Source organism: Vidua macroura, chromosome 7 (assembly GCF_024509145.1).
Source record: "Vidua macroura isolate BioBank_ID:100142 chromosome 7, ASM2450914v1, whole genome shotgun sequence".
Taxonomy (NCBI): domain Eukaryota; kingdom Metazoa; phylum Chordata; class Aves; order Passeriformes; family Viduidae; genus Vidua; species Vidua macroura.
Genome location: NC_071577.1, coordinates 9,984,117 through 10,009,354, shown reverse-complemented (window position 1 = coordinate 10,009,354; position 25,238 = coordinate 9,984,117). Strand labels below are relative to the sequence as shown.

General features: G+C 40.4%; 2 protein-coding genes and 1 long non-coding RNA gene across 3 annotated transcripts in view; 2 read left to right on the top strand and 1 right to left on the bottom strand.

The window, feature by feature from the left end:
- LOC128810314 (uncharacterized) overlaps positions 1–5,115 on the top strand; it is a 71,540-nt gene extending 66,425 nt beyond the window's left edge. The window contains exons 3-4 of the long non-coding RNA XR_008438006.1: positions 2,998–3,078; positions 5,059–5,115. This is a non-coding gene — a long non-coding RNA (uncharacterized LOC128810314). The remainder of the gene's footprint in view (positions 1–2,997; positions 3,079–5,058) is intronic.
- Positions 1–25,238, top strand: part of SLC40A1 (solute carrier family 40 member 1) — a 179,242-nt gene that overhangs the window by 41,924 nt on the left and 112,080 nt on the right. The gene's annotated exons all lie outside the window — the stretch shown is intronic.
- On the bottom strand, positions 7,154–23,607 carry WDR75 (WD repeat domain 75). The gene is made up of 21 exons (XM_053983058.1): positions 23,514–23,607; positions 23,225–23,354; positions 22,400–22,465; positions 21,728–21,821; positions 21,008–21,132; positions 20,613–20,683; positions 19,970–20,083; positions 19,337–19,425; positions 18,688–18,846; positions 18,331–18,390; positions 18,127–18,242; positions 17,514–17,686; positions 16,595–16,758; positions 14,137–14,320; positions 12,552–12,646; positions 12,075–12,170; positions 11,341–11,510; positions 10,709–10,768; positions 9,554–9,697; positions 9,382–9,473; positions 7,154–7,513 (listed from the first exon to the last, which is right to left on the bottom strand). The coding sequence occupies exons 1-21, from the start codon at positions 23,597–23,599 to the stop codon at positions 7,309–7,311; spliced, it is 2,493 nt and encodes an 830-aa protein (XP_053839033.1). The 5' UTR covers positions 23,600–23,607; the 3' UTR covers positions 7,154–7,308.

Here is a 25,238-nt window from a genome sequence, read left to right as displayed (position 1 = left end):
TTAATTGGAAAGCTATTATTTATGGCTTCCAGATGATTTGCACTTATAGGCATTCAGGGTGGTTTTCTGGCTTCATTTAACCTGTTGATTTAGAAGTGGGTATTTTTTTTGCAATTGATGTGAGTTTTTCTTTCCACTTTATCCTTGAGATCAGCTAGTAGATTTCATAGAAAAGGAAAGATAAACTGTCTCTGTATCCTGAGCACACTCACAGAATATGCAGTCCAGAAATAACATGCTGTACAGCAAGCACTATGAAAATTTTCCTTTCCTACAGATGTGATAGTTCTCAGAAATCCAGCTTTCATTTGTGCTATGCCAGGTGAAAAAGGTCTCTTTTCAGGATGGACTATTTCAGGGTTTAAATAGTCTCTTTGTATTAAGAGCTCATGCACTGTTTTTTACTCTTTCTATTTTTGGTACTTTTCCTTCTTTGAAGTGATAGGGGAAATGGAGCGATCTGCAGCTCATAAGAAAACCCAGGAGGTGGAAGCGATGTTACCTGGGACTTGCTTTTCACTGTCTTTGCAGCCGTGATCCCAACAGTCCCTGTGCTCCTGCTTGGTCACAGGGCAACAGCCCAAGGTGTCAAACCCACTCTGATCCTCCTCCTGAGGCAGGATTTAGTTGTCTTTCATACTGAGAACTTAGCTTAACATAATTTTAACAAATAAGATGAACTTCATGCTATGTTAAGCTTCATTTTCAAAGTGGAAAAGGAAGAGAACTGTGAAAGATGTCCCTGCTTTCCCTGTATTTCTTCCACAGAAAAGCTAGGACTGCAAGTAAGAGAAGAATAGGGGCAAGGAAGCTCAAGGGACAGAAGAAACTTGACCCGAACAAAAACTTTTATTACAGAAGTGTCTGACTTTGGTGAAAATTATATATATTGCTTTTTACTAGCAAACTTTACAAGAGAGTGAAGTTACTTTATTATTTGTAAAGTCAGTGACTAGAAATGAAAGAGATAACATCTCAGATAATGTTGCAGAGATTGTTTGTTTCACTGGTTTGAGGACGAAATGAAAACTCCTTTGGTCACTAAAGGAAATCAAATAGCCAAGATATTCAAAGCTTTGATCACAGTTTTGAATCTAAAAATAAAATAAACAAACTGCAAACATAAGTCGAGGCATCAATAACAGTAACTGATAACCAGCTTTATGGCTGGGATAATTTTGCTAGTTTAAAATAAAGGAGCCAGCAGTATAAGAAAGCCATTTTGAAAAACTGGCAAAAACTCCTGCTTTTCTGGGCACTACCTTCTACCTACGCCTTTGTTGCTGCTCTCATGAAGAAATTAGATGAGTTGATGGCTGCAATGTGTGTTCTTGAATGATAAGCCTAATTCTTAGTTACACAGCTGCATCTGGAAAGGTCAACAGAAGACAAAGGTCTTGGCTCCAATAATGATACTTCCTTACATGTTAAAAAGCTCACAATTCTTTAACAGTTTTCATTTTAGAAGCTAATAGAATAATCACCCTCAGCAGTTTAATGCCATCAGTCTAAAAGTATTTTCTTTGAACTGCTGGCAACTGCTTTATTTGTTTATTTACCTGTTATTTTGGGAGAGGGGGAAGAGGGTGTAAGGGGAAATCAGGAATTGCTGCATGAGAGCTGAGCTGACTCAGGTATCACACCAAACAAACATCTCTTGGGAATGTTCTAGGTGTGGTTGCAGCTCTCCTAGCACAAGGGACAGGCTCTGGGACAAGTGAGTGAGGTTTAGGTGTATAGCATTAAAACTTCATGTTCTGAGCATAGAAAAACCTCTTGAAGAAAAGTCCTGCCCTGTTCTCAGTGGAACTGCAGTTCTGTGAACATCTTAAACTATTTATTCATGTACTATCTGGTTTTGTTATACGCAGATTTTTTCCCCCAGCCAGTTCCTCACAAAGGCAGTGAGAGCTTGTGTTGGCACAGGAGATGCAGCAGCAGGCAGCAGATGTTAGCTGGGAGGTGGGAATGTTTCCTTCCATGGTGGCCACTTACATGTTCAAAGCATTTGAGAAACCCACAGCCTCAGGAAGTGCTGATACACAGGTTCCAGAGCTGTGTGGTAACTTTGCTTACAGCCACATTATGGTATTTACGCTCCCTCTATTACCAACAATATTAACAAGAAATTCTTTGTAAGATGCTTGGGCTACATTCACTTTCAAACCACACATAAATTCAGAACACTGCTTATAGCAGTATTTTAAGATTTGATACTTTACCTTGTTGGCAATGTGACTTTGTGACCCTGGACTATAAAGTGAAAGGGTGCTTTGTCAGTGATTTCTGAAGAGTAGGGATTTCATCCTGAGTTGGCTTTACAGTACAAACACAAATATTGTTCATTATTTCTGCCCTCTGATAATGATTTCATCTTGTGAAGAGACCCTACTGTGACAAGCTCACCCCTTTATGTTAGTGAAGTAGTTAAAATGCAGAGCTGTTCAGACTATTATTTAAATGTCTTTTGCAACCTTAGAGGGGAACGACCTTGCTGCCCTGGCTAAATTCCAGTTTGCATCATTACAGCCTACTACTTAACTCCTGAAGGAAATGCTGTGCAGAGGCCAAAGCTAAACCTGCACTGTTCAGTCTGAACTGGGATATCCACAGAAACCAGTGCTCTGCAGGGATTCTGCATTGGGAGAGGGGTTTGCTGAGAAGCACTGGGGTGTTAGCTGACATACAAATTGCTGCCTTTGCTTCTGCCATCACCAGAAAGATACTAATGGTAATCAGCAAGGAGTACAAGCCAGAACAGAGAAAGAACAGGCTTTAGGACTTTCCAGAAATGTTTTAAATGACCCTGACAAGTTTTGCCCTTGAAATTACAAATTAGTCAGAATAATATTTAACCTGTAAGCAATTAGCCCAAAGAAGGGCTGAAGGACAGTTCTGGTGTTGCTAAGGCCCAGGGAAAAGCAAAAATAAAAGTTAAAAGGGATGTTATTTTATTTAAAGGAAATAGAGTAGCATCCTTTCATTTTTTTTCTACAGTTTCTTATCGAAGAATGGCAGAGGAATTTTGCAGGAAAGGAAGATTACTTTTATTAGGAAAAACTGTGCCTGTCAGAAAAGGTAAGCACTGACCAGATTCCATACCATAGAATGGCTTTTAACAGAGGTTTGCAAAATTAGACTAGCATCTGTCAAGAATAAATATACCTCAGTTCCTCTGATTTGGGGTAGAAGGTCTGTTCAGGTTTCTCTGAGTTATATTTGAAGCTGTTGTTGTTTTCCTCTGTCCTGTTCTCTGCTGGTTCTAACTCTGGCTGTTAGCATGTGCTTTAGAAGGCTCATTGCAGACTGGGATTTGGCAGATTGAGGTATCTGAAAGAGCCTCCCCAAGGCCAGACACACAAATGATTGCTAGGCTGAAATACAAAGATCCAGGTGATCCTAAAACACGTGGCACAATTTGCAGGATTTTTTTCTCCCCTGTTCTTGAACTCAAAAATCCACAGCAACCTCTGTTTAGTAATATCAGCCCCTTTCTCATAGCTTTCCTGCCAAGTCTGCCCACCAAGGACAGGGCACGTGTTGGAGCTGCTGTTAACTAATAACTCGTTTGGGCCTCACAAAATGCCACTGAAGAGCAGTGATTTTCAGTCTTTGTGGAACTAAACTTGACTGGAACAAATGGGCTAAAATTACTGATCACCTCTTCAGCACTTAGAGCAGCACCTGAGCAGTCTCAGGAGAGCAGCCCCTCAGTCAAAGCCCATTGCCATGATGTGCTCCATAAGGCCTTGCCTGTATATTTATTTTTTGTAATGCTTGCCATAGCTGCTGGATTTTCAGGCCCTCATGTTTATCCAATCACTTGTCTGAGTGGAAAATCTGGGAAATAAACAAGTTCCCTTCTAGGCACCTGCCATCCTTGTGTGTTCTGTCCCTCACCCTAAATAAAGCTGTGACTGCTTTTGTGGAAACTGCTGTCCTGCTGTGATGCACAGGGCACCCACAGGTATTGAACACTGACCTCTACACACTGCAGAGGTATTTTCTTATTGTTGTATTTATCATGTAACTGGAATAATGAGATTAAGTTCAGTCTTGTTCTCTATGGTCTTTTGTGTCAAATCTTTCTATAAAAGAATAATAAAATCTTGTAAAGTAGCCTTTAGAAGGAAGAAGCAGAAGCCAAAAAAATCAAATGAAGATTTGACTTAGGGCATCTCAGTAAATACAGGGACTGATATGGCTACTGAGATACACAAGATTGGAGAGGAAAAAAAAAAAAAGGGAACAGCAGAGAACTGTTTTAAAACTAAAGCATTCCAAGGCAACCACAGACAAATCAGTAGCAGCCCTCCCTCTGTATTCTTCACTGTTGTAATTGCAGTATCAGTCAGAAGACATTTTCTAAAAGGTTGGTCAAGAATGTGCCTGTTAACTGTAGTAAAACTGTAACCAGAAATGTATTTCCTTCTTGAGCAGAAAAAAAACACACAGAGAAAACTATAAAGTGAGGGCCCTCTGATATCCCAGTACATCCAGTCTGCTGGGAAAAGCAAAACCAAGTCAGTAATGACAAAAGCTGTATCTTGCTGAAGATTTCTAACACAATGCACTACTGCCTGAACACAAAACTGAACTGCACCTTCCCATGCTGACTTGCACATGAATTGTCTCTTGCTCATACCTGCTTGGCTTCCAGGAAAGCACTTGACTTTCACAAGAACATGTGAATTTAAAAAACCCCACATGAACAGATATTAAAGTTTCCTCCTTTACAGCCACACTTAAATGTTGCTGACACAGTAACACAACACCAGGCTTTGAAGCAGCACTTCTGCAACAACGTGTATAGATCCCTGCTTCACTCATACTTGTTTTTCACAGAGCTGAAGTCTGATATTATTTAAAGAAAAATACAAAAGTATGTATGATGGATATTTTCCTAGTATGATGGATCTTTTGGAGGGGAAGGGGGAATCTATATACTTTTTATTTTCCTGTACTTTCTTTATGTTTCTGAGTTTTCAAAACCTATTATTTGTCAGTTACAGTCTTAAATAATTTTCCCAATTTGTTCTGTTGAAACTCTTCATTTAGGGAAAAATCTACTGGGTCCAAGGTTATGAAAAGGCTGTATCAGTTTCAGCTCTGCAGGTAAGAGGGATGGAAATAAAAATTGCTTACATTTGGGGAGCTGTGGGTTTTTTGCTTCAGCTACATATACCATGAGGTTATCTAAAAAGCTGTTATACAAAGGGAGAAAAATGCAAAAGCAGAAAACTGGCCAGAATTGTGATAGGATGTGTTTTCTTTCTCTCCCTGTAAGTGTGATATATATAAGAGACATGAACTTACAGGCAAACTAACTTTGAAAAACTTTTACAGGTCTTAAAATGTTATTTTTCTGTATACCAAGGCCTAAACAGGAAAAAAAATGCCTAATTATTAAAAACTTTCCTTAAAATTCTCAGTAATACTAGTCCTAGTAAATAATCTATGGCAGAAGAAAATGTGCCTCACAGTTGTAAGTAATGGTAGTCTGAAGAGCTGTGGTACCTCCTGACTTTATTGTATGAGAAGATGCAGGAGCCCCTTGCTGCCACGGGACTAAGTTAGCCCTAGCTGGTTTAGGCTGAAACTGGATCAATTAACTGTTATTCCCATTAATGTCTGATTAGAAGGAAATATAAAGAGTGTGCAAGGGACTGTCATCACTCAATTCAAGTTGCATGGCAGACATTCCAAAACTTTTTACAGAAATTAATGTTGTCTTCTAAAGTATCTTCATATCCTCACATTCATGTTTTGACATCCATGATAGTGAATTTACAGAATTAAAAGGTAATTTTCTATAATAATAGGTTTTAAACTAGTTTTTGTTTTTTTTTCCTTTCCTGAGGCCAGCACTCAGATCTATTGGTAGAATTGTTTTTACCAGCTCTTTTTGGGGCCCCTGTCTCTATGGCAGTGTTTCCATCTCTCAGGGTTTAAGACTTCCCCCACAGCCTCACCATGGCAGGCTCAACATCCAAAATACCTCACTCCTAAACATACAGGTCACTATTGTGCCACACTCTGGGTGCTGCTACAACATCCATTCATCCCTGACTGCAGCCTGGACCTGTTTAACCTCACAGCAGCTGATGGACCTGCCAGCACACCAAAGGAGCAAACACTGCCTTTATCTTAAAATGGGAGAGGTAAACCTGCCAGAAAAATAATTCTGAGCTGCTTTCCTTGATGCCTAAGGATGAATTTCAGTATTTCTATACATGGGTGGAAGTGGCAGATTTTGTCTGTTGTAGGATACATTTCCCCCAAAAAAGTTAAAAATGTTGCCACTAACTGCCTTCCACTATATGGTGTTAACACACAGGAGAGGAAGCAAAAGGGTCCTCCACTTTATTGGAAAGGCAGAGTAGGGAGAACTCAGGTTTCACTGAGTATTGGATTGTCTTGTTCCAGCATTTTTAATCTGAATAGTTTTAGCAAAATATTGTTTCTTCAGAGCTTTTGGTGACCTCTGCCATTTGCATCGGCTTGCCTTCATACTACAGAGATTGTATTCACTCTAAGGCACCACTTCAAATGCACCACTTCAAACCAATTCTACACTCTGCTATGTATAGTTAAGTGATAGATTGGAATTGCAGCTGATGCATTAAAGGCCTGTTAAACTGGCTGTTGCATAAACTGATGCATCTCCTACATGATGCAGTTGTCTTGATATTTGGAAAGCTTTCACAGTGCTCTGATATACTGAGTGGCCTCCACCTAAGAATCTCCATACTCTGTGAGCTCCACAGAAGATTAATATTTATATTCTCTAACCAAGCATGTTAAACCACTTCTCATCTGTTTCAACAGCTGCAGAGGACCTTCTGGGGAGGAGATTTGTTACTTACCTGTATACAGCAGCAAAAACCCCCCTGATCTCCCCTGCCACACCTTGAGCTAAGCTCTCTCACCAACTGAAGGCATTTGCTGCTGTTGCTGCTTTGGCAGCAATAACCCAACCTCAGTGGGGAAGATTTTCAGCAGCTGAGCTGTCACTTTGCTAACTGATCACAAGTCAGATAATGAACTCAGTTTTGCTATTAGCCTTTTAAATACATTTGCAAGGGGGGAGCCCCCACACCAGGTTAAGCATTTTCTAAGTTCACAGAGAATCAGTAATGAACTTAGAGCAGAATCAGCTTTACAAAACTTTAATCACTCCCCCTTGTTCTGCATTCCTTTGGAAAGAGAAGCTGCTAAAATTTTTGGCCAGAGGACCTGAATTTTTTTTTAAAGAATACTTAATCCACAAAGCTTCAGCTTGCAGTATAAAAAAAGTAAGATGTCTGTTTAGAAGGCTGATATCCAACTGTAGTCAATTTTTCTTATTTTTCGTAGTTCTTTTTCCTGGGATTTAGACAGTTTACATGTCATCTCTCCTAATAATTCCACGTGGCTTGTATCTTCTTGTTCCATTGCTGTGACATCTTCCTCATCTGAATCATCCTCTGCTTTTTCACTTTCCATTTCTACTTCATCAGCAACTTCTTCAGCACTGGAAGATGGTTGGAAACAACCCAATTAATAGGTACTCTCACATACTACAGTACTATAGGGGAAAAGTATCATGCAAACAACTAAATAAACAAGATTTTATCTTTTTTTTTTTTTTATTTCAGTCTGCCTTTTTCCTTTCAGTCTACCTACTATACTTCTCTTGCCACCTCAATTTCATTTTCCAAATAGCTCTACTCTAAGTAAACTTAAAATAGTTTTCTTTCTTGAAATATAGTAGGTAACTGCAGAGCAGGCAGGTCAGCATTACAACAAATGTTACAACATTGCAGTCCTACAGGATCAGAAACGTTGGATATACTGGTAAATGAGACAGTATTCAAGAAGGCCATTCTTCTCTTTCAAATCTGAAAAAGGTCACTTGGTCTTAAAAACTACTGCAATGCCTAGAGCATTACTAGGAAAGAAAAAAATTCTTTGGTTGTTTGATTTTTTTCTCTGAACATAGAGAGATTTTTAAAGTGGCTGTTCCCTTCTGAGTTCAAGAGTTTTCAGCACAAGCCTGTGCTGAAGTAGAAAGCACAATTCCAACAAATATATGGAACTGTTATAATTTAAAATGCATTAATTAATAGTATTAATTCAATTGTCTGTTGTATAAATATTGCAGATCTGTTAAGAGTGAACTGCATGGCAAAACAGTACTGGTCTTCTAAAAATTATCTGTTGTAACACAAACTATTCATTACTCACACAATGTAAATGGAGAAGCACACAGTAATATCATATTGCCAAGGAAAATAGAAGCATTTAATGTTAATAATATACCCACTGTATAATAGATACACTCTACAGTGATAAACTGTGGTCAATCTTTAAGGGTCCAATGCTTACAATTACATGTACCTTTAAATGCACAGCCACAGTAGTCACCACTGTCAAATTACAAGCTCTGCAAGTGCAAATATTTACACAGGTCACTGAACTCTCACATTCTTCAGGACTGAAACTAGATGCAAGTTCCCGTGTATTACATTTCTGCCACTGTTCTGTGGCTGTTTTGCTGTGCCATGCAGTCAGAGATCGTGCAGCAGTGGCCAGCACAACGTGGCAGAAGCCAGGGCACACTCAGGAGCTGCTTGTTCCTGGGTGAGCTCTGGCCCCACAAACCCGTCTGGCAAATGCACAACACCTGATTGCAAGGACAGGTTTTCCTCCCTGGCCTGGCAGAGCTTAATGAAGCACTTCAAAGAATAGATGGCACAAAAATGCAATCATTGAACTACCTTCAGTGTAAGTGACAAGATTAATCCTAATACAATACCACTGTCGTAATCCCTGTGCCTGCATTCCTTTGATCCCAAAGGAGAAAGCTACACTTTTAAGTACCTATCAAACAACTCTATTAAATTGGCATTAATGCACTGTAAGCCAAACTTAAATGTGCTTACAGTGTACACTTGTATTTTGTAGCTTATTTAGAAATTGCATTTAAGTTCTAAATAAATTCTTAAGATCAAGCTTCTAACTTACTGGTGTATCTAGAAACTGAAATCAAAAATTATGCAGCAAGTCATACTAATTTCAAATAAAGTTGAGAATCTAATATTTAACCAAAAATAGCACTAAAAAGCCATTAAATCCCTGGAATAAAGTTAAATTCATAGAGAACATTTGCATGTAAAAGGCAGTGTTTTGTGTATAAGCACATTATGCAAAACCCAGCAAAAACAACAGCAACAAAAGAGCCAATACACTAGACAGCCAGACCATTACCACATTGAAGTATTCTAGTGAATTACTGAATAGTTAAAGAGTGTCTGAAAACTGCTTTTACACTTCAAAACAAAGACTCACATAATTTAAAGTAACTTTGATAACTAAGGAGAGTTCTTGAACTTTTCTTACCTTTTGTTCTCTTTGGAGATGAGCAATGAGTTAATAAATATAGTGCAGAGGAAGGAAGCAGATGGCAAAACGTGTGCTGGAGTGTGCAAAAGCTGCAAAGATAAAACAGAAGCTTTATGAAAGGCTTTGTTTGTTGTGATTTTGCTTGTACATTTACTGTAATTACTCCTACCTCTTTGACAGCAGGTGAAGCTTGCTCCTGCTTATTATGAACAACTGGTTTTCCAAGGTCTATATCCTCCTGTGCTTGCTGACGTCTGTGCTTTCCCAACAGCACACTAAATGGTGTCACAGGAAGACTTTCTTCCACTGCCAGCTTGAAAAAATGTAAGTAGAATTTTAGTGTCACAAATCTAAGTTCTATCTTCTTTTAAGTTACCAAAATTCAGAATAAACCCAAGTGAGAAAAGCCTACACTCAAATTTAACTCAACCGACTTATGTGGGTCTTTGTACTCATTCTCTGTCAGGTGCCTGGAGGGAATCCTTGCACAGAGGGTTGCAAAACTCTCCAGAATCTAGACTCAAGAACACTAGATTTTAATTTGCTGATCTACCTACTAACTTCCAAATATGGAAGGTGGTGCATGTGCCAGAAAACCAAAGGATCATTTATACTCCACCATCATTTGCAGAGAGATTAAATTATGTAATGGGAAGAAAAACATGGCACCTTGACTTCTGGCATTTTACTTCAGCAATATACATTAATCTGAACACCAAATTATTTCCTCACCCTCCAAAGAAACTGATTGCTTATGCCCACAGTCCCACATCATTTTGTATTAAAAAGATAGTAACTTCTACTTTAATCTACTTTATCTAACCAACCAAATCAATCAAATGCTGCTGTTACAGTTTTAACTTCTTCAAAATGAATTAAAAAAAAAATCCAATTTCCCATACTGCTTCTCCACAGAAATACATACTGGAATGCAATTCTGGAACTCCTGGTAAGTCACAATTGACTGACATTAGAAAGCACAGTTCAGACCACACTCAAGGTTCCAAGTGTTAGAGAAACCAAGACAAGGAAAGAACTTACTCAAACGTTTTGTTTCATTTGTGTAAGCTGAATCTTTTAGAAAAGTATTCTTACTTTCCTCCCAGGGGAAATGGGGAGCAGCTGATACTTAAAAGAAAATTTTTACAAACAGCAGTTCTTGTCAAAAAATAAGCAAATCCAGATTATTGTCCCTTCAGCCTGTGACTCCAGGTAAGGATCTGGTGTGCATTGTCACGACAAAAGGGAATTTCAGTATGACAAAATAACCATCAGAATTTTGAACTGCTCTGTCCATCTCAGTCAGAACTTCTATGAGAGGTACCTGTTTGCTTGATGGTGTGAGCCTTTCTTCCAGAGACTTTGTGCTAAGTGTCATTAGCTCCTAAAATACAGAAGGATGGAGCACAGTTATCATATGTGAAACTGCTTTCTTTATTTACATAGCTTGCCTACAGAAGCTTCCAACTGGCCCAAAAGTTTTATCAGGCAAGTGGAAGAGGCAAAACATCTCTTCATTTTGTAAAGAAACTGAAGAGAAGCAAGAATGCACCTACAGGTTCCATAGATTTTTTCAGAAAACAAACAAAAACCCCCACACCCCCATCCAGAAATTACAGGGAAATTGACCATCATGTGGAACATTTGAATAATCAGCAATAATCCATACAGCTTCCAGATACTTGTTTAAGTTAAACAGCATAGGCAATGTTCCCATGTTATCTAGTCTCTTGTATCAATGAAGCAGAATAAAATATTCACAGGAGAAATCCAGTAAATAATTTTGATCTTAGGCTGTTTTGGCAGTTGGAAGCTTGCAACAAAGCACAGCTTACAATGACTTGATATCAAGAAAGGAGCTCCTATGCTCATAAACAGAACTTTGAATTCCTATCAATCCATTTAAATAAAACTCAGTTTTTCCCCAGGAACCACCTACCAATTACTATTCCTTACTTGTGTATCTGTAAGAAAAAACAGCTGGGAATTTCTTAGCCAAAGGTATTTTTCTGAGCTTATCATTTCAGGTTCATCTCTTGGAACGAAGGCAGCAAGCAGGATCTTTTCTTTACAAAGATTTCTCTGTATGTAGATTGGCCGTGGCTCACTTGGTTTAAACACAAACACTGCAAAACCAAAAATATCTTCTTTTTAAATCAGGAAATTCTTATGCTCCTGGCCAGCTCTCAAAGCCCTGTGTATCACAGCCAGGAAGGCTGGACAGGATTGCCTCCAAGCACCAGTTCACAGGAATATAACAGGATAACTTTACTCAATAATAGAAGGGACCTTTCACAGTACTCCAGTCCAGAGAACATAGCTGGAAATTAACATTTCTGTAGGAAGAGTTATCTTAATTTAATATCAGAGCTCTAAAATGTAGCTGCACAGTTCTGCATTTACAAGAGAGAGTCAAGAACATTTGAGACCCTCACCCAGAAAGTGTGGTTAATCCTGAGATACATCCTGTACCTGAAACTACCTTCTGGAAGAAAAGGTAACACACTTCATTTGAATGCTGCTGTCAGATATGGCTCAGTTTCCACAGGTGCAAGCACACACTGAAGTCCCTCTCCAGCTTTCATGGTCTGAATTCTAAGAAAATTTATTTTCTAGAAATTGTGCTTCCCCAGTTTTAAATTCTGCTGATTATAACTTGTGAAAGAAGGCTTTGTAGGCTTTGTACTTACAGCTGGACTCTTTGGAGAGCCATGAGACTGCAGCAATATGTTCAGAAAGGGGATCAGGTTGCAGAACTACGACGTTGAGGTGGGCACTCCACTCCACTGAAAAGCAAGCACAGCAAGAGCCAGAGGTGAAAAGGAGCCAAACAAAAGGTCAAACAAACAACACAAAGGGCCTTAGCTGCTGGAAGAGGCAGCTCCACTCATTCCCTGGTGAATAAAAGCACAAAAATGCTACCAACTCCTACACAAGTGTAAGAAACACTACCTATTACTGGGTTATCGTTCACCTAACCCAAGATTTATTCTGCACACACAAAGCACATGCATGTGGACAGGATACTGTCCTAAGTATGAAAATAATCCCATTTCCACAGGGCATTTTGTAGTGTGTTAAATCTGGAATTGAACTAGAATTATTTCAAGGTTTCACAGTAATTTTAAGTAATAAATTACTCTAGCACACATTCAAGCTGATCTTACATGCACAAGTGAGCAGGTTCCAGCAACACAGAAAGCCATAATCAGTGGCACCAATAAGGTACTTGGAACATGTTAGTCTCCCAAAGCAGATGTTCCTACAGAAGTAAAAAGTCAAAACAAATTAGTCACCTTCAGAGTTCATCTTCGTTTTTCTATGGAGCAATTACTCAAAACTCACAACAACCATTCAGTTATTATTTAGTGTTGGTATCTAAATCCAAAATTTGCTTTTTGTATTCACCTCTAGTGGCATCAAACTCCACACACAACTATCAGATAAGTCTGATAATTTAAAGTGTGCATAAATATGTAAGGATTACAAGTTTCTACAGCATTCCAATATAAAGGAGGGATTTAAAACTCTTAAATAAATTACAAACCCATACATAACTGTAAGTACTGACATTGGGATTAGAAAATAAATTTAAAGAAGCCCTACTATTGTTTGGGAACTAGAATGAGAGAAGTAGTTAAAAAAGGGTTATTATAAGCTGCTCCAATTGAAGAAAGCATGTGATTTAATTTCTCAGTCTCTTGTTTCAGAATAACAGAACAGCTTTATGACTTGTAATGATAAAAGATTTTCAAAAAAGCTAATAAGGGAGAGAATTTGTATATTAAAGCATAGCCCTTTGAAGTTATGCAGGTAATACAGTAGTTCATTATATTCTGAGAGTAATTTATTTCCTTTTAATATAAAAAATAGTAAAGGTTGTAAGAGGAGGCAGCTGGCCTGGGAAAAGCTTGCCACTGCACCAAGCTGGTGGCTCACATGCCTCCCACAATTTTCCTGCACACCAGTTTCAGAATAACATTTCTCAATTTCTAATCTTAGAGGACCAACATAAAACAGACTTCATCACACAAAAGAAAAGCTTACAAACACACACACAGCACATGGAAGGGAGAAACCTATGTATGCTGCCATGATTCTTTGTGTCAAGAGTCTTTAAAATATTGTGACCACACAATGCTGATGTCTTTTATCATGACAACATACAATGGAGCATTGCTGGGATAGTCTGCCAGGAAAACATGGATTTTTGAACAGAGGTTACAGAGGATCAAGATATGTATTTCATAGTACAGATGAGGTCATCATGCCTTTACTCATGGTTTATTGTTATAATTTTATATATATATATAAAAATATAAATATAACATATAAATTATATATATATAATATATAATTTTATTGTTATAATTTCTATTTGCATGCATGCATACACAAATAAAGAACCAACTGTTTGTATTTATACTTTTCCAGGACTTTGATTCACCCCTGGATTAATGGGGAAAAAGAGAAGGGCTATCAACACACTACTTGTGTGCTCCATGATACAGATTTAAGGAGGGGAGGTACAAGAGACATAAGTAAGCAAGAAGGAACTGCAATGCTCAATCTTATTTTTAACCAACACCTAAAAGCCATTTTAGTCTTTTCTATATACAAATTTAAGACTGATAAATGCAATGTTTATGTGTCTATGTTTATGAACATATACACAGTCTTGAACTGCTATAAATTGATTCTTTCTTTTCTGAGAGTTCAAATGAGACATAAAAGAGCAGATGAAAAATGTACCTTATATTTCCAGGTGGATGGCAAAATGTACACTTAAGATCCCAAGTAAGTGAATCCCATACAGTGACAGTTTCTTCAAAACTAACAGCAAGCAAAGAGCCATCTTCTGAGAAGCAGCAGTTCGTAGCTTGGTAGTTGTGGTAACTGCCTACAAAGTCACAGCTCCAGCTCACACTCTGGTGTGCTGCGTTGAATGAACAAGCCAGTTAATTCAAGTCCATACATGAAGAAAGAAGAATTCAATTATTATTGCAAAATAGGCTCAAGAGCAAAGCAGTTTTCTTTCACAATTTTTGAAGAGTACAGAGAATCTGCCCTGTTCTAATATGAGAAACAGCTGGCAGGGTTTTCATTTCTCCTCAGTTTTGCATTTGAACAGTGAACCTTGAGACTGACATGGTACAATATTCATGCTTAGTTTGCCAACTCCATCAACTGTGCTCTCACAGAGGCAGAGGTTAGGAAAAATACTCAGATTCAACACTTATTGTTCTGGAAAAATTGTTCTGTCATAATTCTAGCAAGAACACAGGAGCATTATTCAAAATCTGAACACAGGTTGCATTTGAGACCAAGAAAGCTCATTAATTTGCAGAAGATTTGAGTATCACCAAGTGACCCACCAGCATGCTTCCTTCTGTTGGTTCACCTGCCACTGCATTCTGTTTGGACACCTTTCCCACTGCTGACAGTTACCAGAAAATAAACTGGAGCGAAGTGATGTACTTACCACATTAACATACATTTCCCAGTATAAAATAATTCCTACATGCTTTGGAAACGTTTGAGTAGGATGGGGAAAAAAAGGAAAATCACCCTATGCTAAGTTACCCTTTATATAATGGCTACAAGTTGATGATTAAAAGACCTGCCTGTAAAAAACCAAACCAAACCAAACCAAACCAAACCAAAACAAACAAACAAAAAAAAAAAAAAAAACAAAAAAAACCCCAAAAAAACAAAAAAACCCCAAAACCAACAAAAAACAAAAAGCCAGAAACTATTGAGTACTTCCAACTGCGTGGCACCATCTAGGGGCCCAGCAAGAGACTTGCAGCAATTAACACATACCAGAGTGAACTCAACTGAGGGGCTCTTTGCTAAAATAATGTTTGCTGCAGAGAAGCTGCAGCATGTCAAGCTTTTCTACCTGAGCATTCCTACTCTGCTCCACTGGGCAAATACACCACAGCAGTCACCATTAATTGGTACTTTCACATATGCCATGAAACAAAACCCTGCAGTCACTTTAAATACAAACACCCTGACGAGGTCACAGCAGATACAAAACTATTTTGTGGAAGGAAAAAAAAATTAAGTTTCATCCCCAACTGACACTATACTCAAGATCAAAGTATCTGCTCATTAAGTTAAGATATAATTTACCCTCAGAATAATTTATGAAAAAAAGCAAAACCAAACATTCTTTCAGATACCACTGGGGAGATTATTACTAGTACAGTAAACAACAGGTTTTGTCTTTCTTCTCATCAGCAGCCACAGTTGAGGGACAAAGCTTGGAAAGAGAAAGTCTGGCAAAATATGCCAAATGGAAACCCTAGTAGCTCAAAAGTACTTTTGAACATGTTCTCACCTGCCCATGAAAAGGCAAACAGACTACTAAACTGCAAGCAGTTCAGCAAGACCACTATCACAACTACTTAGGAACATGAAATTACAAGACACCCAAGTGGCAGGAAAGTGCCACTTAAGCGTGCCTGAAACTGTAATAACATTTAAATAAAAGAATATTAATATGTTGGAAATCTTTTTTATTTCACATCCAAAGGCATACAGAGCAATCAATAAACATACAGAGATGGTCTGTTTGAAAGAAGTCAACATTAGCATGTCTTTCAAGAGGTTAAATTTGGTTATTAAAAGTGTCTCAGAAATACCTAAACACCAATTCTATGATGTTCAACTATCTAATGGAAAGGAAAGATGTTCAAAAAATGAACTCTGAAGTGGTGGATCTGTCAAATTGCAGAAGTGCTATTGTTTTACACTAAGTCAGCTCAAACACAGTAACACATTGCTGTATCCTGCTCCTTTGCGCAGGAGTCTCAAAAGAAAAGCCAACTCAGAGGATTGACAAAAATCCATTTTCTCAGCATGGAAAAATCATTACCACAAACAGTTCCTTAACCAATGACTACAGGCTGCCATTCCCTTCTGCAGTAGCTTGCCAAGGTGTTTGGCTTTATCAGGAACCTCAATACCAAACTAATACTGTGGAACTATGGCAGAACTCCACCACAGGATGCTCAGGAGAACACAATACTTCATGCAGCAGCAGAAGCAGATCAATGCAGGGGACTAAGCAAATGAAAGTAGGGTCTTAATTTCTACAGCATGACTTCAAATATCATTGTAGGTCCTTTCCAACTCACATTATTCCTATGGTTCTATGTTACAAGGAGAAGTTAAGAGTAAGTTATATTTTAGCCACGCTTACCTTCTGGATCAGAGTCTTCTACTATCACCCAGACTTTAAACACACAGTCTCTGCCAGTTGTTACCAGTATGAGAGAGTCATCTCCCAGCCCATCCATGTCACGAAAGCACATATCTGTGATATGGTTGTCATGGGGCGTGTTTATTCTGGTGTTCAGTGCAAAGCTATAGGAAAAGAAAGCAGAAGCTTGCCATTCTGTTTAATATAGAACCTGGGGAAGACTTCAGTTCAAGCTGATTCTGGAATGGGCAGGGAGAAGAGCAATCAAAGGAATTTAAGACAGCTAAATGGTATTGCATTAACAGATCAGGTTTCCCTAATGGCTTCCATACAGTAGCCCAGCACCAAGAATTAGCACTAGGCAAACATCTCTCAAATACTCAGCCTGAACCCTGGGCAGTCTTTCCAGTACTTAGAAAATCAGTCACGTGGTTGGTCTGTGTAGTAGCTTTCTTTTGCCTTGTTTCTTTAAGAAGATAACAATTTGTAGTCAAAATGTAATTTTTTTAGTAGGAAAATCAGGGAAAGGCTATTAACCAGATACATAAGTTAGCTAAAGACAAAGACCAACAATAAAATTATAATCTTCTGTACCTTCTGGTGAAGGACTAATCAATTAATGATGGATTACAGAGAGGTGGGAAAACCATATGAGCTACAGAACCATTCTGTCAGGTCCATGATTTTCAATACCAAGAAAATAGGTGAATTTAAGCCCCATGGTTACAATATCTCTGATTACTGTAAGTAAAAGAGATCCAGAGCAATTATTTCCTGTGTGTATTCAGTGCAACTCTGTGCTCTGCTGCAGATGCTGTAGTGTGCATGGTAACCCCCCAGGTCTGGAAAAACTCTGCAAGGCAACATCTGAGTAGGGATTTGTGTGACTGACAGCTGGAAGGCCAGCTGTTATCATTACCTTTGTGTCTCTTCACTGTAGAACCACAGCTTCAGCTGTAGCTCGGGGTCAGTCACTTCTTCACTCTCCTCCACCGTGGCCAGCCAGGTGCCCCGAGCGCTGAACGCGACCTTCACCAGGTCCGACTGCTTCAGACCCGCCTGGTGGATGTACTGGCGCTGCACAATGTCCAGCTGCAAAGCAAGGCCACAGGTGTATTTAAAATTCAGGTAGAGCTGTAAGAGATACCACTCATGAAACCATGGAGAAAGGATGCTCTGAGGGCTCCAGTGAGACCTGACTGGGCTGTGGCATGAAGTATGCCAACATGCGGGGAAAGCAGAATTACAGCAATGCATTCCACAATGATGAGAAATGTAGGAAAGAATCAAAAATAATTTGAAGGTGTTTTACCTACAAATTTTTGACATTTAAGAGGATAGCATACTGTTTCAAAGTACTTTTTTCAGTACCAATATTTAGATTTGCTTAAAAAATGAAGTCAGAGATAAAGCCAAGAACATCTCAGCCTGGAATCCAGCCTTGTGGGATAGCTGCATGGTTTTTCCCATTTGCCATATTAAGTTACTTGACTGAATAAGTTAAAGTTTTGGTATAAGCCCATCCAACTTACACTGAACAACTGTTGGTCACTCTGGAGGGAATAGAACTGCAAGTGACCTGGCTCTCCATTCAGGACCAAAGCTTTGGTTCTAGGATCAACCACTAGGCCAGTCTTGACATCCCTACCTGGAAACAAAATTCAGGTGACAAATGACCAAAGCTGTCAAGTGACACATTCTAACCTCTAAGTGGAAGACAAATTTACTGCACTTACTTTTGATTAGCCCTTGAATACTTCTGGAAAACCTTAGGTTGCTGTTGATTATTGTAATTCCTGAAAGAGAAGCAGACCAAGTCTTGCAAAAGGCACACATCTCATGATAGGAAAGAACTGTAACCATGTGTACTGTAAATCTATCTTTTCCCAGCTTATGACACCAAGGTGGAAAGCCAAGTTACACCTGTCACGAAGCAAATTCACAGAACTGATCAAAGAGCAAAAGAATCTGTTTTTTCAGGTTACTAATAAAATTTTATGCAGTTCTTAGTTAATTCATCCAAAATCAACAAAATAAAGCTCATAGAGATTTGCATTTCCATTGAAGTGATACTAGGATGTGTTTTGGCTTACTGTTGTCTGTGTGCAGGGTGCAGCAGAGAACGCCGTCAGAGGACATGGAGATGTACTCGATAGGAGACCCCAAACGAGGCAGGAAATCCTTCTGGCATGAAGATTCATTGCGCCACTGGACTAGAACAGATTCAACTCCACCACTCAGCAACCTGGTTCCTTTTCCAGCAACAAAATACAGTTAAAAGGTTTTGTTTAAAAAGAAATAAAATCAGCAGCCTGTGTCTTAACAATGACAGACAGACATGAGTTTCTCAAAACTTTTTAAACTGTCACAAGTAAACAATTATATCAAACCTGGGCAATACACACAGACATGCTTCTCATTATCTCCTGTTAAATTGCTAGAGAAACTTTGATTAAGTAACAGGAACTTGTGTCTACAGTGAAATTTAAGCAATGCCAATCAAAATGCATATAAAAAATAACTCCTTTAATTTTTATTTCAGATCCTTCCTGGATACACTTACAATTCTAGAAATTAACTTGTTAGTAAGTGGACAAACCTGGAGCTTCTACAGATTCTTCCCTGTCTGCTGCAACACTTCAAATTTGAGAAGGTTTTATTTGTTTGAATGAGATTTTTGGGGTTTTTAAAGTAGTTTTTTTTTGATTGCTTTGTTTTGGTTTTTATTTTTCTTTTACTCACCCTCCACAGAATAAGCCAGATCCATGACAATATCATGATGCCAGTGCAGTGCGGAATATGTGTACGCTTTCCTGTGCCGGAAATTCCTCCTGTGTGGAGAGGAACAAAACAATTCTTTACTCACAACACCAACAACAGACTAAACAAAAGGAAATATTGAATTGAATCAATTATATCATCCTGTCCTCTAACTTCTAGACTAGTTTATCCCACTCTCAAGTGATGCAGAAGAAGGGAAGGAACCACACTACAGGTTTTCAGAACCCTCCTGGTCTACACCTCACATCTTAGATGTACTAAGCAACTCAGCCCGGGAAGCAACTTAACCATGTAATGTTTTTAATCATGTCTTCCACTGATGTACTCTCCTTACAACTCTACTTGCCCATAAAGAGTTATTTCAGCTGTTCTTACATTACCTTTTACACCTAAGTTTAGACTTAGCAGAGCATAACTTAACATAGGCATTTTTTCCACTTGACATATACACTGTCAGCACTGCAGGTTCATTGCTCATTCTGACTTCTGAAAATGGCAATGCTAAGGACAAATTAGACTGCTTTGCTCAGGTTTGACTTAATTCCTACAGTCAGAGGAGTTCATGGGATACACAGCTAACCAAAATGCACATACCAGAGGCGAATCTTTCCATCAGCATGGCCAGTTGCTATGCAATCCTCCGTAGGATGGCACACAACACAACTGAAGCGATTGTCTCCTTTTGTCTTCACTGTACTCAAGGAAAACCTTCAAAAGTTAAGAAAGGAACTTTAATTGTAAGAGTTAGGTTGGTTTTTCTAAAACAGATCTTCAAAAGGATCAGCTAGTGCACATAAAAATTAATTCTGATTAGAAAAATTAAACATATTCAAGTTGTTATGGTTACATGCACTCTCAAAAAATACTTATTTTCCTCTTGATTTCCTTAATTCTTCACCTTCAATCAAGGTGAAAGAGTTTTTGCCTTTGTCTTTCTCTCCCTCTCCTTTTCTCCTGCTTCCCTCCTGCTGCCTGGGCCCTGCCCAAACTATGTCACTTGTTTCAGGTCAGCATCAGCCTAAGTATTTAACTGAAAAAAAATACATTCATCAGCTGCAAAGGTAAGGTACCACTGCCATTGATCTGCTCACTGATCATTTCTACAGGAAGTTTCTTACACAGTGTCTACATCCCCTCCAGCAGAAAACCAAATATGATATCATGTATGCACACATCATGAGTTAAAAAACATTTAGGATATATCAGACTGAATCAATACCTGACATTTCATTCTTACCTGTTCAACAGTTTCTTTTCAAAAAAATAAACTTGGAGATTCACATCCTTTACTGATACCACATATGCACCCTGTTAAAGTAAAGCCATTTAGGACATACAGATTATGTTTTCACATAAGAAAAAAATAAAGCACATTTCACTACAAAATACTTTACTCTGGAGACAACATATAAGCTGATGTTGAGTAAATACTTTCCCATTATAAGTGTCAAAGTTTCTTTTTTGTTTCTGTAATATTAAAGAAAGCATAGCTCTTACACTGATTCATTTACTTTCAGTTTTGTTTCAGTACTGCTGTGCTTTGCATAAAGGCATAAACAGCACAGCATTTGAAAGGAAAAAAACCCAACCAACCAACACCCAGAGAAGAAAAAAACCCAAAGGTGGACATACTTCTCTTCCAAATGCAATTTGCTTCGTTGATGCACCCACCCCATCCAGAACCACTGAGAGCTCCTTGCATTCCAGATCTTGGCCTGCTCCTTTTGTCAGCTTAACTGAGACCAGCTGGAATGTATCTGACCAAAGAAAAAAATCTCTCTGAAACCAACAGTAGTACTGAAGAACGAGGAACAGACAATGGCTATCAATGCAAGTGTAAGCAGAAAAATCCAAGAGAAGCTGCACAGTATTTGCTCTTGTTCTGAAGTAGCAATATATTACAGTACACAGTAAGGCCAAGCTGTATTTATTGCAGACATAATCCCATACAAAAATACCTAGACATGCTGTGAATAGGACAAGTCCCTTTATGATAATACTGCCTAAGGTGGGAGAATATTCCCCAGCACTCATACCCAACTTCAGTAGTATAACCTGAACCTTGGTGAGCACTGCTCAAAGATGAACTGCATCTACAAGACCACATCCATGCAATACATGCCTCAAAAGCAAAGACAAGCACTCTTTTAGACAAATATTGGAATGACAGATGTCACAGAATGAGAATGGAAGAGATACAAAGTGCAGGACTAGACATCTGCCACAGGATTTAAAAAATATTTCACAATTAATGTATTAAAGTCCATCCTTGCAGCACACTGCTCACTGCTGGGACAGTAGCACAGACACAGAACGACTGAGATTACATGGGTGATGCTGCTTGTACTGTACCTCGTTCACCCTTCTTTGGAATGACAACAAACACCAAGTCCTCAGCACTAGCAAGTGTGTACAGTGCCAGAAGTTTGGATCCTACAGTGAAAGTCTGAAAATAAAAAGAGAAGGAAATCAACAATTACTACATTTGTGTGTATGTCTTTAAAATAAGGAAATCATGTCTTAAATAAATGTTCATGTATTAATTAAAATTCTTGATTCTAAGACAAATTCATCTTTATTCTATCAAAGACTGATACAAATGTTAAAACAGTACTAATAAAATATGAGACATCAAATTTACTGAAAAGCCTCATGATTCCTTATGCCTAATACAAAGAAGGCATACCCAGAGTGCTAGGGGAGTGCTGCAGGTGGGTATTCAGCAGAAAATGTGAGCAAGAGTAAGCAGCACATATTATCAAGCCATCAGATCAATTCCTATTGGTGCATCCCAAACTGCAGCACACTTCCCAGAGCTACCCTGGACTCAAAACTGTTGCAGGTAGCAAAGTCAGTATATCTCCCACCTTCTTCCCTGAAAGGATCTGAATCATTATCATCATCACACATTCTATTACTGCCATAATTAGATGGGGTTTAGGTTGTGTTAATAGTAGAACAACCCATCTCAGGCTGATTTGTGAACATTTTGGACATGCTCTTAACAGGAATAACTCAACATACTTTAATGGGAATGCCATCCATGAAGTCCCACACCTTAATGGTGCCATCGAGAGAGGAAGAATAGAGCTGAAGATAAAAAAACCAAAAACTATATAAGTAATAGCAATATATAAAATATATTGATATATATAACAATATATCAAAACCAGATTCTACATAAAATCACAACCCTGATTCCAGATAACTGAATAATAAAAAAAAGAGGACAGAGACCAGCTCTGTGCTGCCTTCAAATAAAGTGCAAACACAACACTATTACTGTAGTTTGAAATGTACATTGTCACAAAGAGTGAATGCACAGATACCCACCATGTGAAGATCTAATTTTGCAACGTTAATATGTAGAGCAGTCCCTCTTGGTAAATAAATCTTGTTTATATCGAGACACCAAAAAAGCCCAAGCAAACTAGGAGCAGGGAAGGCAGGCTGGGGGCAGAGGGAGCCACTGGACAAGTTAAAGGTATTTAGTTACATCTGCATCAGTACCAGCAGATACAGAAGGGCGAACACCAACCACAGTATTTCTGATCTTCTCACATGGTTCTTTTACCCTTTCAATCAAAGAATCGGAAATTTTGCTGTATTTCAGTTTTGTTGTCATTCCATTCAACTAGTGTAATCCACGTGACATTTCACGTTCGTGTTTGTAGGAAACTGACATAGCTCTATCCTTCTCGTCAGATTTCAGCGAAACATCAGCTCGACGATGCCCTAATCACGCCCAGCCCCTTCCCAAACTCCCGCCAGCCCCGGGACAGCCCCCGCGGTGGCACATAAGGATCAGGGACAGCCCGACCAGCCCCAGCCAGACCTCCCCCAGCAAACCTGCATGTGGTTGTGTGGGTTGAGCTGGATGCCGGTCACCAGGTCGGCGTGGCCGCACAGGAGCCGCAGGGTCTCCTCGGTGTTCACGCTGAGCACCTTCACGAAGTCCCCCGAGGCGCACAGCAGGTACCTGCAGGGGGGAAACGCTGTTACCCCGGCCCAAGGGGCCCGGGCGCCCCGCGGCAGCCGCAGGCCGCGGGGAGGGGACACCAGCGGGCAGAGCCCCGCTCGGAGCTCAGGAGCCCCCCCCCCCCCGAGCGCGGCAGCCCCAACCCCCCGGCCCACTTGCTTGGAGTCGGCGGAGAACACGGCCCTGGCGCCGCGCAGGCCGCTGCCCCCGCAGCGCACCACGCGCAGCGCGCCCGGCGCCACCATCTTGTCCCGCCGCCGCCCGCGTGCCGGCCCCACCTCGCCCGGCGCTGATTGGCCCCGCCGCCGCCGCCGCGGGCGGGCTGCACGCGCGCCCCCTCACGGAGGCGCTGCAGCGGCGCAGCAGGGGAACGGCCCCAAACCCACCTCATCCATCACCCAGTGCCGCGTCCGGACTCTCCCTAAACACCTCCAGGAGCTGCCACCTCCCCGGGCAGCTCCTTACAACCACTTTCCCGGAGGAAATTCTTTTTAATGCCCAACCTGAACCTCCACTGTCCTCCCGTCGGTTTCCTGGGAGCAAAGCCCGCCCCCTCACCTGGCCACAGCCGCTCATCAGGTGGTTCGTACAGGGCGCTCCGCCCTTCATTAGTGCCCCTGCCGAGCAGCCCTCAGGGCGCTGGTGAGTGCGAGGAGCTGAGGAGCTTGCGGGCATGCTGTCCGTGCCCACTACCAGGCTTTTCGTCCGAAAACTCCCCCGGCTGCTCTCCGCGGTCATTCCCAGGATGAAAGGCGGCGGGAGCGCTCTGCAGGGCTGCGCTGGCCCTGAGGGGCTGTGCCGCTGTCACCCCGCACCCCCCCGAGCGCTCCGGTCCCTCCTGGCCCTAGCACGTGGGACGGGCTGCCAGGGCACTGCAAGGGAGAGTCCTCTGGCTGGGTCAGGAATTGCGCCTGTCTGAGGAGAAAAATGCGTTAACTCCCTTGTTTAAGTGGGTAGAAAGGCTGAACAGAGGAAACTGATGGATAAGCTTTGCTAAAACCCCCCTTGTTTGCCAACTTGGACGAGCTGTGGGTTTGCCGAGTTACTGAGCACATCGCGTTCTCGTATCTGGAGGAAAACCGCTGTCAGAAGCAATGCGAATGTCTGGAGTACACTGTGATTTATGGTGTCTGCGCCCTTCACTGCTGCTCCGGAATAGCAATTGCAGTTCTTGCCCAGCTGTGTAGTTTTGGCGGCTGTTTACGCGATCGAAGGTATCTCTGGTATGCTTGTAATTGGTTTTTAAACAGTCACCCTTCACAGACAATACCAGGGACAGGTGCGTTATGAGGGGTAGTTGTGATCATCCCGCTGTAAACTCCGTCCTTTTCTTCCTGCTGAGTTCGGAGGTTAACTCAGAGTTGTGCAGGGACAGTGGCACACGCAGTGGAGTATTGTGGTCATAGGGAACTGGGGATGGGTGTGAGAGAGAACAGTGCACCCGGAAACCTGGCTGCCAGTCTCAGATGCTTGGGCAATTAAACAGTGCACTCTCTCCAGAGCTGAGAGTAGAATTTACAAGTGCTGCCTAAATTGCAGTTGGGTGCAACAGCTGTGTTGTGCTCTCATTCTGGTGAATGTTTTAGAACCCAAAGGAAGATGCAACCTAGTGCTCCTCCTGTATGGGACAGTACATCGTGTCCAGGTCCCGAGCCATAGGCACTGAGTACAGCCAGAGTTCTGTCAAAGGGGGGAAAAAGCAAGGTCTCCAGGAAAAGCCAGTCCCTTTAATCCACATTATTATGTGGATGGGACTCTTTTGTCAGGTCTACACTAAATGTAAGTCAAGTTTTGTTAAAACACAGGAACTTGGCATACTCATCCTTCTCCTTGATAAGGGAGAAAGGCAAATACCTTGTGCGTCTTAATGCATGTGTTTTTGTG